The sequence below is a fragment of the Choristoneura fumiferana genome, chromosome 25 (assembly GCF_025370935.1).
Source record: "Choristoneura fumiferana chromosome 25, NRCan_CFum_1, whole genome shotgun sequence".
Lineage (NCBI taxonomy): Eukaryota > Metazoa > Arthropoda > Insecta > Lepidoptera > Tortricidae > Choristoneura > Choristoneura fumiferana.
Window position 1 is genome coordinate 4556529 of NC_133496.1, and position 12410 is coordinate 4568938.

Below are 12410 nucleotides of genomic sequence, written 5' to 3' on the forward strand. Positions count from 1 at the left end.
AGCGACGAAGTGGTGGCCTTCTAAAGGGAGGCCTTTGTCCAGCAGTGGACGTCTTCTGACTGATGATGATGATGATAAATAAATCAATATAATGGGACACTTGACACCAATTGACCTAGTCCCAAACTAGCGAAGCTTGTACTATGGATACTAGGCAATGGATAAACATACTTACATAGATAAATACATACTTAAATACATATTAAACATCCAAGACACGAGAACAAACATTTGTATTATTCATACAAATATCTGCCCCGGCCGGGAATCGAACCCGTGACCTGAAGCTTTGTAGTCAGGTTCTCTAACCACTTGGTCGTCCGGTCTTCGATGATGATGAGTACTTACGAAAACTGGTATGGACAGCAGACGTGTGGGTAGTTTGCATGACTTTGCGAGGTTCTGCGTAGCGTCCATAAAAGACACTTGTATGTCGCGGGCCAGCATCCATTGGACTTGTTTATCTATGGACAAAAGAAACTTAAATAAATTGGACGATTCTAGAATAAAAAGTCGCGTTATATTTTAATTTTTCATGACCGGTGATAATTATTTCTCATCAGACGACTCGCTTGCTCGTTTAGCTCACTCTCATGGTGATAAAAAACCGGCCAAGAGCGTGTCGGACACGCCCAGGATAGGGTTTCGTAGCCGTTACGAAAAACTCAAGTAGTATTTTTCTAAAGATTTTTTATTTTGTACGGAATTTTCCGAGTAGGTATATTTTATGAGTAAGGCTGCTATTTACTCTTAAACTACCTAAACACTAATAACTCTCAGGCAAACTTTGCCGTAGTAATAATTTTCCTTTTTACGTTTCCTCTACATCCAAAGTGGGAATTTCACGCGAACGTATTTTGTAACCGAAAACTTACACTAAGGGCACAGGCCCTATACCTACTACGAAGTGCAAAACTCGAACTTCGTATGCTGCCGTCCCGCTGACGGTTATGTCATTTAATGCGCGAGTGAAAGGGACGGTGCGATACGAACTTCGATTTTCGAGTTTCGTAGTAGCCCCTCTGTCTCTAACATGTGACGTCACGTGCAAGTATGTGTGACTGTTTTATCTCGAATTTCAAACCTTTATAACTCTTTTATACGTAAAGGTAGCTTAAAAGTTGTTTTCTGTTTGATAGCATGTAGTATCAAGTTTGAATTTATAAAATAAATAGTTAAATACAGTATTTGTTCTAATTTAAGATTCTTTTATACAAATTTATCTTGCATTCTAAAATATTCCAGTCTCCATTTTAAACTAGACAAATAATATATTATTTCTTGTTCGTAGATTATTTCAGCTTCAAATTTGAAGCTAAATTTTCCAGTTGAAATGAAACGTAAGTTTACTTATCTCAAGATATGTACTATTATATACATAAATGTCCTTCTCATTGAGACATTTCACGGGAATATCATTTGTCTTTAGAACAGTACAGTTGGACTCAATCTCACATATTTTACTAATTTTTATTAATTTTGGTGATTTGACTCCTCTGTTTGTTTAACTGTCATATAGTAGACAACTAACTAGCGTTTACCCGCGGTTTTGCTCGCGTTAACCACTATACTAGACTCATTATTTTTATTCCGCGGTTTCCCAAAAAATACATCATGCTCTTCATTACCGTTGCAAAAACACCCGCGTCAAATTTATACCTACCTAACCTTTTACCCTTTAACTTAGCTTTAACCTTTACATTTACCCAACCTAACTTTAACCTTTAACCTAGATTCAGAAATAATAAATTTAAATTTCAGGGATTTATCGTGATCCTGAGGAACTATCGGGATTAAAAGAAACTATTCATTAAGTACCCCAAAGATCATTACATTTTACCTACTGTTTTCATACAAAAAGACATTTTTTGATTTGATTTCGAACGGCTGTCACCCATATATCCAACACAATCTGGTTATCATAAACCATAATAGTTAACCTAATATGAAAAAGTTTGTCTACTTGATTGTACAGTCACCTGCATTCATATCTGCCACAGCGGAGCGTGCAAAATTTTTTGACACGTCCTACCCGGCCCTAGAAATAGAGTCGTATCATTCAGATACAGCTTTGTTGTGTAAGATATTGGTGCTGGTGACTGTACAAGCTAGTGCATATCATTTTATTCAACAAATTCTGACGAAAAACTACAAATATTAAATACTCAATTTCATCCAGACACGCGACGTCGACGGAAATTAACGTCAATATCAGTTTTATTGCCAAGCCAATTGGATTCATAATTGCTTGGGGACTACAGACGTGAAATATTGGAAATACAATTAAGGAGAAAAAGGTTTTTTCTAAGTCCGTGACAATGCAATGAGAGTAGCTAAAAGATTTTGAGTTAGGTTTTATAAGATATCTTCTTTGAATATTATTCTTGTAAAATAATAATAAAAACGGTTAAGGGCGAGTCGGAGTAGCACAAGAGAAAATTTCGTCCCTGATTACTTAGTCTTTTTTTTACGTTTTCATCGTGTACCTAACCTACCCATCACTATACACAGGGTAGGCCGAGGCGGAGATGGCGAGATGACCTGGACGCGGAACTGAGCTAGTGGTCAAAATATAGCTCTGGATAGGGAATATGGGAGGTTAAGAGGGGAGGCCCAGCAGTGGGACACAAACCTAGGCTAAATATAGTCAATATCTTGTGAGGTTTTCAATCCTACTTCTTAATATTATTACAGGACATCGATAACACTGCAATGCCGCGAAACCAACGATGGCTATGATCATTTCTGGCTAGAGACACATTTTACAGGAGAACGTTGAAATTAAAATATCTTTGTGTTTATAATACGTACACACATACTAGACACGACATCTCAAATTTGCTAGTTTTAGTGGAAACGCTGCTTAAGCTATTGTTGGTTACGCGGCATTAGCTATTGTTGGTTATGCGGCATTAGCTATTGTTGGTTACGTGGCATTAACCATTGTTGGTTACGCGGCATTAACCATTGGTAGTTACGTGGCATTAGCTATTGTTGGTTACGTGGCATTAACCATTGGTGGTTACGTGGCATTAGCTATTGTTGGTTACGCGGCATTAACCATTGTTGGTTACGCGGCATTAACCATTGGTAGTTACGTGGCATTAACCATTGTTGGTTACGCGGCATTAACCATTGTTGGTTACGTGGCATTAGCTATTGTTGGTTACGTGGCATTAACCATTGTTGGTTACGTGGCATTAGCTATTGTTGGTTACGCGGCATTAACCATTGTTGGTTACGCGGCATTCGCCATTGTTGATTACGCGGCATTCACCATTGTTGGTTACGCGGCATTAACCATTGTTGGTTACGCGGCATTCGCCATTGTTGATTACGCGGCATTCGCCATTGTTGGTCACGCGGCATTAATCATTGTTGGTTACGCAGCATCATCGGTGTAGAACAAAAGCTCAGGAAACCAGTCTGTAAAGTATCTAATAAAACGTTTGTATGTAGGTACCTGTATCATCCAGATGCACTTCTATTTCTGAATTTTTGACGTCCAGGTCTGTTGCGTGTCTCGGGTCAACCATGCGGTCTATCAGACTGGAAGAGAAATTGGCTTGGAAGACGAGCACGACGCGGCACTTGCCGTGGTATGCTGCCGATATCGCTGCTTCCTTCGTGGGGTAGTAGACCTGATGAAAAGAATACCAAATGTTAGACAGAGATAACTTTATTCGACATCAAAGAGTGCAAAAAAACACTATCAAATAAGATTCTATATATTTTTCCATAATTTTTATATTGTATATAAAACTAAAAATCAATCAAATAAATCAAAACAAAGTAATAAAATTTAATATTTACAATTATATTAGCAATGCGCGAATAAAAGATACCTAGTAAGTGAACAATTGCTTCCACTTTTGCCATTTCTTTTCCTCGCCATCGAAGTGAAAAGCAGTGTAAAGCCCACAAAAATGCATGCGTGTGGATTAAACCCATTTTCCCCTCGACGTGTCTATCCACCCTCGCCGTACCGGCTCGGGTGGCTATATGAACGTCTCGGGTAAAATGGCTCGTTTTATGCTCTTGTTGTACAATCTACTATTGACGATGTCAAAAAGGAACTGGACTCAGCATTATGCTGCAGCAAGTAGGTATATGTGCCAACTACAGCGCTGATTTTCAGTGAGTACGAGTATGTTGAACAAGAATCAGCACAAATAAGCCAAGGAAAAACATTGGTCTTCATTTTCTTTTTGAACATTTTTCTAGATGTTAGTACCTAAGTAAGGAATAGAATATAATAGATTTATTTGGTGTTAAAAAAGTTTTTGCATGAAATCTTAATCTAAATTAATATAACAGTAGTTAACAAAGCACCAAAATGGATGCCACTCAGCAAATGCCGATGTCTGAATTTCTTCAGTCATGGCACTGGTTTTCAGGGCAACCAAGGATACAACAGAATAATTATAAAGCTAGAATAAACTTAACATGTGGAGAGAGATGTCACAGTTAAATTAAAAGCATTTAGTATTTTTTAAAACATGATTTACAGAAAAAACAACGAGACTTAGTCGGGTGTATTATTACTTACCCAGATGTTTTAAACTTATAATAAAAAAACCTTGCAGAAATACTTGAGGCACGTTGATTGGGCAGAATATACATAATATGAAAAAGCCAGCTTACTTCGATGGGATAACAAAACAACCTGCCACGTAATCGAGAATGTCGATGGTCTTGTATTTATTATCATAAAGACAGCAAAATACAAGTTTATAAGCTGCCAAATAACACCATTTCTTGTAATTTTTTTCTTTAGCGTGCGGGGGCTATAATAAAGAGAGCTCTCTTAAGGCAAAAAAAAAAAATCTGCCAGCTTTCGGAATAATAGTTACCTATTACAAAATCAATAATCGATGGTAAGCTCCCCAATCTCTGCTCTTCCAAGTCAATAAATACGGAAATAGATAAAATGAACAAGAAAACACTGAGTAACTAAACTAACGCCCCTCTTTTTTTAAGGGGTTTAACGGATCATTAGTTCTGTAAGGTAGTTAATGATGGTTTTGCTTTTCTGTAACGTTATTTGTTTTGTTTGGTTCCTTTTGTTCATTCAGATATTGCGAACAATAAAACAATGTGGCCTTTGTTTGGGGTAAATTATCAGTTTGTTTTTGCCTCGTACAAATTAGCACATTGTTAATCGAGGTCAATAAATCCTCGATTGCATTTAGTATCTGAATTATAATTTTCACTTTTGTTTTAACAGTACAATTAAAGTGTCCTTACGACCTATGCAAACTAAGGGACAAGATCAATGTGAATACAGAGAATTCAAATTTCAATGAAACTGTTAATATAGTAAATTTCGACGGTGGAAAGGAGAAACCCCTTAAGCGACATTTTGCTAACACTACAATAGAGCGTTATAAGTATTTTTTTTTTAATCGTAACCTTTTTTCTAGTTGTTTAAGAGACATCCAACAATAATAACGGTTTTTTTTAAAACTTAGAATTAACTTAATTTGACCTGAAAAAATCCCAGAGAAACCCTTTAAGCGACACTGTTATTTTTAGACAGATACTGGAACAAAACAATGAAACGACCTTCAACGCCATTACTACAAATTCGAGCAAATTTTAAAAACACTTAAACGACCACATATATAAATGTGTGTATGTTTAAGTGACACAGTTAAAATTTTAGTCAAATTATGCGTCGCATAAAGGGGTGTTTTTTAAATTTGTCCACTATTTCTAGGCTACCTTAACCGACATTAAAGTCATCAGAGTAGCGATCTAAAGCTCAAAACGTAACCCGGCTCAAAAGACGCAGAAAATAAAGCCAATTCCAACGATATATATAATATATAACTCAATTTCAACAAAAATGTCGCTTGAGGGGTTTCTCCTTTCCACCGTCGATTTAATTTATTGTGTAAAATGTCTTGAACACAAATCTCGTCTAAACTGAAAACAAAAAACCCTCTTAAACTTTTATTCAGTAGCTCTGGTCTGTACCTACGTATGAGCATTGTCCGCTATAACGCCCACTAAGTATATAAATATAAATAATCGAGTTGTTTTTATTTACATCATTTTTTAATGTAATGAAACGGCAGTCAAACTTACCAAATTAGGCTGTTTCTTCGACAAGAAGTCCAGATACTGACAGCTGAACATCTTCAAATTCCACTCATAGGTGTTCGGGTCCATTGGACAGACCTTCTCATAGTTACAGGGCACGTTGGTGTTGTTCTCGCCGAGTTCATAGTTCACTATGCCGATGGGGAGTCCTACCGGATCGTGTCCAATTGCAATGCAGAAGAGAACCATTTGGGAGAGCGGGAGGACGACTATGAAGGCTAAAAGACTGAAATGAAAATTAAAACAATATGTCAAAATACCATATACGGGACTTATCACGCTATTTTACACAAGTAATATTTACCTCGACGCCCGAAACGTCATTCGAAACGTCGAGGGTCGTATTTTGACTATGAGTGAGAATCACGAAAGTTTAAAACGTTATAAAACAATATGTATCAGTGCAAAGGAAAGAAAATACACAAAAGGTCCGAGATCGAAGTCTATAGATGAAATAAGATATGCATGGAAATGGATGGTGGAGATTTATGTCACTTTACTTTCCAGTTAGCAAGGGGGGAGCCGGTATAATGTAGCTAAACTTTTTCTTCTGCCTTATTTACAAACTAAACTGAATCTACTAATACATAAAATATTGTATCTTAAATTTGTCAGTCGTAAACAAATCAGAAACCAGGCGGTTTTTAGGATTTATTTTTAGAATTTACAATACAATACAATACTAAAATATTCTTTATTTAAAGCAGTAAAAAAAAACTTATTATAAACACTTAGATACGGTAGACATAGCGGTCTTATCGCTTAAAAGCGATCTCTTCCAGAAACCATTTTTAAGAAATTATTAATTTACAAAAACTATCGATAGTATACATAGATATTATCGATACTTTGTACAATCGATAGTGACCTATATTTCAATACTATAGAAATATAAAGGTGAATGGCAGAATAGCATTTTTAACGAATTTGCATTATAGGTAAATTCAGCTAATTATAAAAACCAAATTATTTAAATGTAGATCAACGTGTAGATGCAACCGATGCTATTGAAATAACGGTAACTATCGATTATTCAAAACTATCGATAGTACCAATACTATCAAAAAACGGCAAAAAAATCACTTCTGTTGTACAGGTGCCCCCCTTAAACATTATTTTATTCCGTTTTTAGTATTCATTGTTATAGCGGCAACAGAAATACATAATCTGTGAAAATTTCAACAGTCTAGCTATCACGGTGCATAGACGGACGGACAGCGGAGTCTTAGTAATAGGGTCTCGTTTTTACCCTTTGGGCACAGAACCCTAAATATTATAAACTCACCTATAATTCCTAAACAAGCTCAGGAAGTTCTTCCACATTAACGACTTCATGTGCCTCCACTGCATCGGCTTAATTCTCTCGAAGCAGGTGGTCGGTGGCTTCTCCTCAGGCGGCAAAGCTTCCATGGGGGAAGCAATATCTGGTGTCACCACTACACGGCCTTTGCTGCTCATGGAGACATTGTCACCGAATTCGCCAGAGATTTCACCGAGATCTTCTTCCAGGTCTATTGCTGATGGGTCCTAAAACCAGTCAAGATCATGAGCTTCGCTTTTAGAAAACTTATCAAAGGCAGGCTGAATCGCAATAAAATTTGAAGATCTTTTTTTACCTAGAAATCAGTATATTTTCATATTTATCCTTACTCATTACCTACAAATGTTTTTAAGCTTGTGTGAATTTAATTTTTTTTTCTGTTAAGTTTTTAAGCAGTTCAGCTGTGTAATTTTTTTATGAATAGATAGCACTCGACATCAAGCAAAGAAATACAATAAGATACGTAGCTTGACGCATTTGTTTTATAATTCTCGAAAGTATATAGGGAATTTAAAAATATTATAAATATTATAAATTAGATCCACCCGGCACCCGTCCCGATCAGCACCGCCTCGCCGCGAGCGGATAGTAAGTATTCTTTATATATATATATTTTTTTTTTATTTTATCATGGACATTGACACCAATTGACCTAGTCCCAAACTAAGCAAAGCTACTATAGAGACACATAGGCAACATAAACATACTTATATAGATAAACATACTTAAATACATATTAAACATCCAAGACCCGAGCACAAACATTCGTATTATTCATACAAATATCTGCCCCGGCCGGGATTCGAACCCGGGACCTTAAGCTTCGTAGTCAGGTTCTCTAACCACTCAGCCATCCGGTCGTCAATATATGGATTTGTATGGGCATGCGCTCACTACATCAACTCCGTAGCGTCACCGGATCGCCACGCTTGTGTCCACGCGCGGACGGCGAGTGGACCACTCGGTGATAGCTCGCTGCTCGTGCGCATGCATCGCGTGAACCACGCTTGTCGGCGCAGTGCTCTCCACCCTCATTTCATAACCCTTTACCAGGCCCCTTAGAACTCGTGTCTTCATACGTACTTTCATACTGTTACAACGTATTTAACGCCTTGTAAAAAATGTATTTACGAAAGTCGGACATGTTCCTTTAAACCAGAAATAAAAATGTGGTACGTTATCCCATCGCCTGTCTAAGTAATAACTGTCATACTCGATTTTGTCTTATTAATCTTGATCAGCGAAGGGATAATTCCTCCCACATCTTATTCTCAGGAAAAGTCTTTAAAAGGAGATTTAAAGCTAGGTACATGAATTCGCCTAGGTTGAACACAAAACAGTTTATTCTTACGCGAGTTTTATGACACGACAAGACAATTTACCGGCCATGGGAAGAATAGCTCCCGCACAGTTAAACTCTAATAAGGCATGGATAATGTCAACCACATCCTAATTTTGGTCATACACAAAAAGCATGAGTATTTAGCAATGTTTAAGATTCATTACCTTTCAACACTCCAATCTATAAAATATCAAAAAATTGTTCGATCTATGGACTTCTGTTTCATAGAAATTAAGGAAAGTGTTCCAATTTCTCCGTAGTTTACTGAAATTAGAGTTCAAGTTAATCTAAACGGCTGCCAAAGCTATATTACGCGATTTAGAAGCGTGTTGTGAATGAAGATAATAAAATACTATTTTCAGGGATCGACAAAATTTGTAGGAGGTTTGGAGTTAAAACCTGACAACGGTAACCGATATAAGATGTGGGAGGAATATATACCTTCGCCTGGTAAAGGGTTAATAGACTACTCGGAAATTCGTGGTCCACTCGTTGACCACACGATGTTCACTCGTTGACCACACGAGGTCCACTCGTTGTCAACGCGGCGTCCAACGCCGAAAGTCGAGGCGGCGCTGGTCGGGTGCCAGGTGCTCTATGAGCTATGACCTTAACACTGTATCGTTACTAAATGCATATAAATTTAAGTTAATTATTAAACATCACATCATGATGATACTAACTGGCAACGATGGCAGTTCCACTTTCTCCACAATATCAGCGAGGATGCTGGATCGGCGTCGCTTCCCCATGTTTTGCAGAACTGCTAGTTTCAGGAATACGTCCTCGAGTTCTCAGCTGGTAACGTCTCATCAGCTCACCTGGAGCTTCTTCGGCCAGGAATCTGCCTCCGCGCATCAGACCAATCTGTAACAGTCATTATTCATTCTTTATTGTTATTGAAATGATCATTTTTATTGGTATTGAAAATACAAACTGAAATATAGATGCACAGAAAAAACAGAAAAATAAGACCATCACTGGAATCGAACCCAGGTCCTCGTAATCCGTACCGCGTGCTATACCGCTACACACTGATGGTCAACGGTACCGACACGAATTTCCCTATGCACCTCATATCTCAGCTTGTGTTTCTTACTTAGTCACTTAAGCAGCGACGCTAGCGACATCTATGCCGTAAGCCCTCAAACTTTTTTCGGCATTCCTTTGGAACTAACCGCTCACCCGGACAAGAGATATCGCTTCTAAGCAATCAAATTAAGATTGGTTTTTTGGAATCTTTTTGCATTCTTTGTCAATTCCAAATTTTTACTTTACGGTCATCCCGTAAACCGAAATTGAAAATTGATATTGATTGGAATTGATTGATTGGTTTCAATTTCGGTTTTACGGGATGACCGTAAAAGTAAAAATTTGGAATTGACAAAGAATGCAAAAAGATTCCAAAAAACCAATCTTCATTTTTATTGGTATTGTCATTGACATTTTAATTTTTGTCATTGATATTGCCTCTGTTAATGGTCGTTTTTAACATTAAATTTGTCGTTAATAGTCTTATTATTTACGTGTTTAGTACCTAGTTACTAAGGTATAGGTAGAGACATTTACGATGACGCGTGCCGTGGTTCTTATTACAATGTCATTAATGGCTAATTTTGGCAAAATCACGCATCTTCGTGGATGGGACTAGGTATACACGTACGAGTGCTCGTCACTGTCCCAATAGTTGTAAAAAAAGTAAAAAAGGTTTATTAAAAATAAAGGTTTTAAATCGTTTACAGTTCCATATTTGGGATTCACAACGTCAGCATGCCGAGATGACTAAAATTATTTAAAGAAACATGAAATTGAAAACAAAACAATGTACTGACTAGCGGACCCCATACTAGGCTAACCAGTATCTTGGGGACCTGTGTCATTTTTATTCTTATGTCATTAGCAATAGAGATAGCAGCAGGGTGTCGTCTATTGGGCATTAGCGTGACGAGCCCTCGGACGTTTACCTTACATGTGACGACCGGATGGCCAAGTGGTTAGAGAACCTGACTACGAAGCTTAAGGTCCCGGGTTGGAATCCCGGCCGAGGCAGATATTTGTATGAATAATACGAATGTTTGTTCTAGGGTCTTGGATGATTAATATGTATTTAAGTATGTATTTATCTATATAAGTAAGTTTATCCGTTGCCTAGTGTCCATAGTACAAGCTTTGCTTAGTTTGGGACTAGGTCAATTGGTGTCAAGTGTCCCATGATATTTATTTATTATTCATTATTTATGTTTTCCCGGATTATGTGGGGAAAACTTCAAGGACAACGGGAAACTGAAGAAGGAGACTATTATTTGGCTCAAAAATGATAGGAAGTGATTCAAAATGAACACAAGATAAATAAATATCAAGGAACACTTGACACCAATTGACCTACTCCCAAACTAAGCAAAGCTTATACTAGGCAACGGAAGACCCGAGAAAAAACATTCGTATTATTCATACAAATATCTGCCCCGGCCGGGAATCGAACCCAGCATCAAGCTTCGTAGTCAGGTTATCTAACCACTTGGTCATCCGGTCGTCCAACCTGACTGATGACTGTTTTGTACAGCTGTCTCCAGAATCGAAATAAGTACCTGTAGTGATTGATGATCTCAGAAAAAGGAAATAGCACTAAATAAAGGAAAACATTTGAAATTTACCACGAGCTTTGCGGTGAAGGAAAACATCGTGAGGAAACCTGCACAAACCTGCGAAGCAATTCAATGGTGCGTGTGAAGTTCCCAATCCGCACTGGGCCCGCGTGGGAACTATGGCCCAAGCCCTCTTATTCTGAGAGGAGGCCTGTGCCCAGCAGTGGGACGTATATAGGCTGGGATGATGAAGGAAAACAATGCAAACAAATTCTATAGGAATATCTCCATCTATTTTCAAATTTAAATTGCCTTAAAATGTATGAAATTATATGAAACTTACGACATTAGCTTGCTTAGTCTCATCAATATAGTGGGTTGTGATAATGACAGTGGTCCTGCCACCTTTGGTGATTTCCACTAAGTGATCCCAGATACTGAAACGAAATTTTGGTTAAGATTATAGGTACGCAAAAAAAAATCAAGGGAAGTGATCCGTGTATTTACTTTAATAATTACGGAGTGATAAGTCCTCAAATCACAGAGCACTAACTTGAGTTTAAATCCTGGAGAAACTATTCTTTTTTTGGATCTGATTGCATTAGGTACAATTTAACTGATGTAATCTACATTGATCCTCTTTGCCGTGCGTTACCTTTGTCGCAGCACAGGATCCACTCCAGCAGTGGGCTCGTCCAAGATGACGAGCTCAGGCTGATGGATCAGAGCCGCAGCCAGCGACACCCTCCGCTGCTGCCCACCTGACAGAGTCTTCACCTGCCTGGTAAACAATAAAGTGTCAAACATCCTTGTCTTGCTCATTCGCCCATTCATCCCAGTCTATACCTCCCACTGCTTGGCACAGGCCTCCTCTCAGAATAAGAGGGTTTGGGTTATAGTTCCTACACAAGCCCAGTGCGGATTGGGAACTTCACACGTATCATTGAATTGAATGGCAGCATTTTCACGATTTTTTCCTTCACTATAAGGCTCATGGTAAATTCCAAATGTAATTTCGTAAAGATTTTCGAAAAACTCAGACGTGTGAGCTCGGGTT

The 12410-nt window shown here is 37.9% G+C and overlaps 2 protein-coding genes across 2 annotated transcripts in view; both read right to left on the reverse strand.

Annotated features, from left to right (window-relative positions):
- The window catches only part of LOC141442465 (ABC transporter G family member 23-like), a 100250-nt gene that overhangs the window by 11759 nt on the left and 76081 nt on the right, over positions 1 to 12410 (reverse strand). Inside the window, exons 9-11 of the mRNA XM_074107472.1 lie at positions 6091 to 6331; positions 3464 to 3641; positions 349 to 464 (exon numbers count right to left, since the gene is read on the reverse strand). Of these exons, the coding sequence (XP_073963573.1) occupies positions 349 to 464; positions 3464 to 3641; positions 6091 to 6331 (535 nt within the window). The remainder of the gene's footprint in view (positions 1 to 348; positions 465 to 3463; positions 3642 to 6090; positions 6332 to 12410) is intronic.
- LOC141442510 (ABC transporter G family member 23-like) lies at positions 9486 to 12160 on the reverse strand. Its single transcript, XM_074107532.1, has 3 exons — positions 12009 to 12160; positions 11697 to 11790; positions 9486 to 9635 (listed from the first exon to the last, which is right to left on the reverse strand). Exons 1-3 carry the CDS (start codon positions 12158 to 12160, stop codon positions 9486 to 9488), a joined length of 396 nt encoding a protein of 131 aa, XP_073963633.1.

Bases quoted from the DNA above. Each gene is read 5' to 3' on its own strand.
- LOC141442510 (XM_074107532.1), bottom strand. From the start codon at position 12,160: ATGTTTGACACTTTATTGTTTACCAGGCAGGTGAAGACTCTGTCAGGT. The intron at 11,791-12,008 runs GTAACGCACGGC...ATTTCGTTTCAG, and splicing joins GATCCTGTGCTGCGACAAAG to TATCTGGGATCACTTAGTGG. The intron at 9,636-11,696 runs GTAAGTTTCATA...TGACTGTTACAG, and splicing joins AGACTAAGCAAGCTAATGTC to ATTGGTCTGATGCGCGGAGG.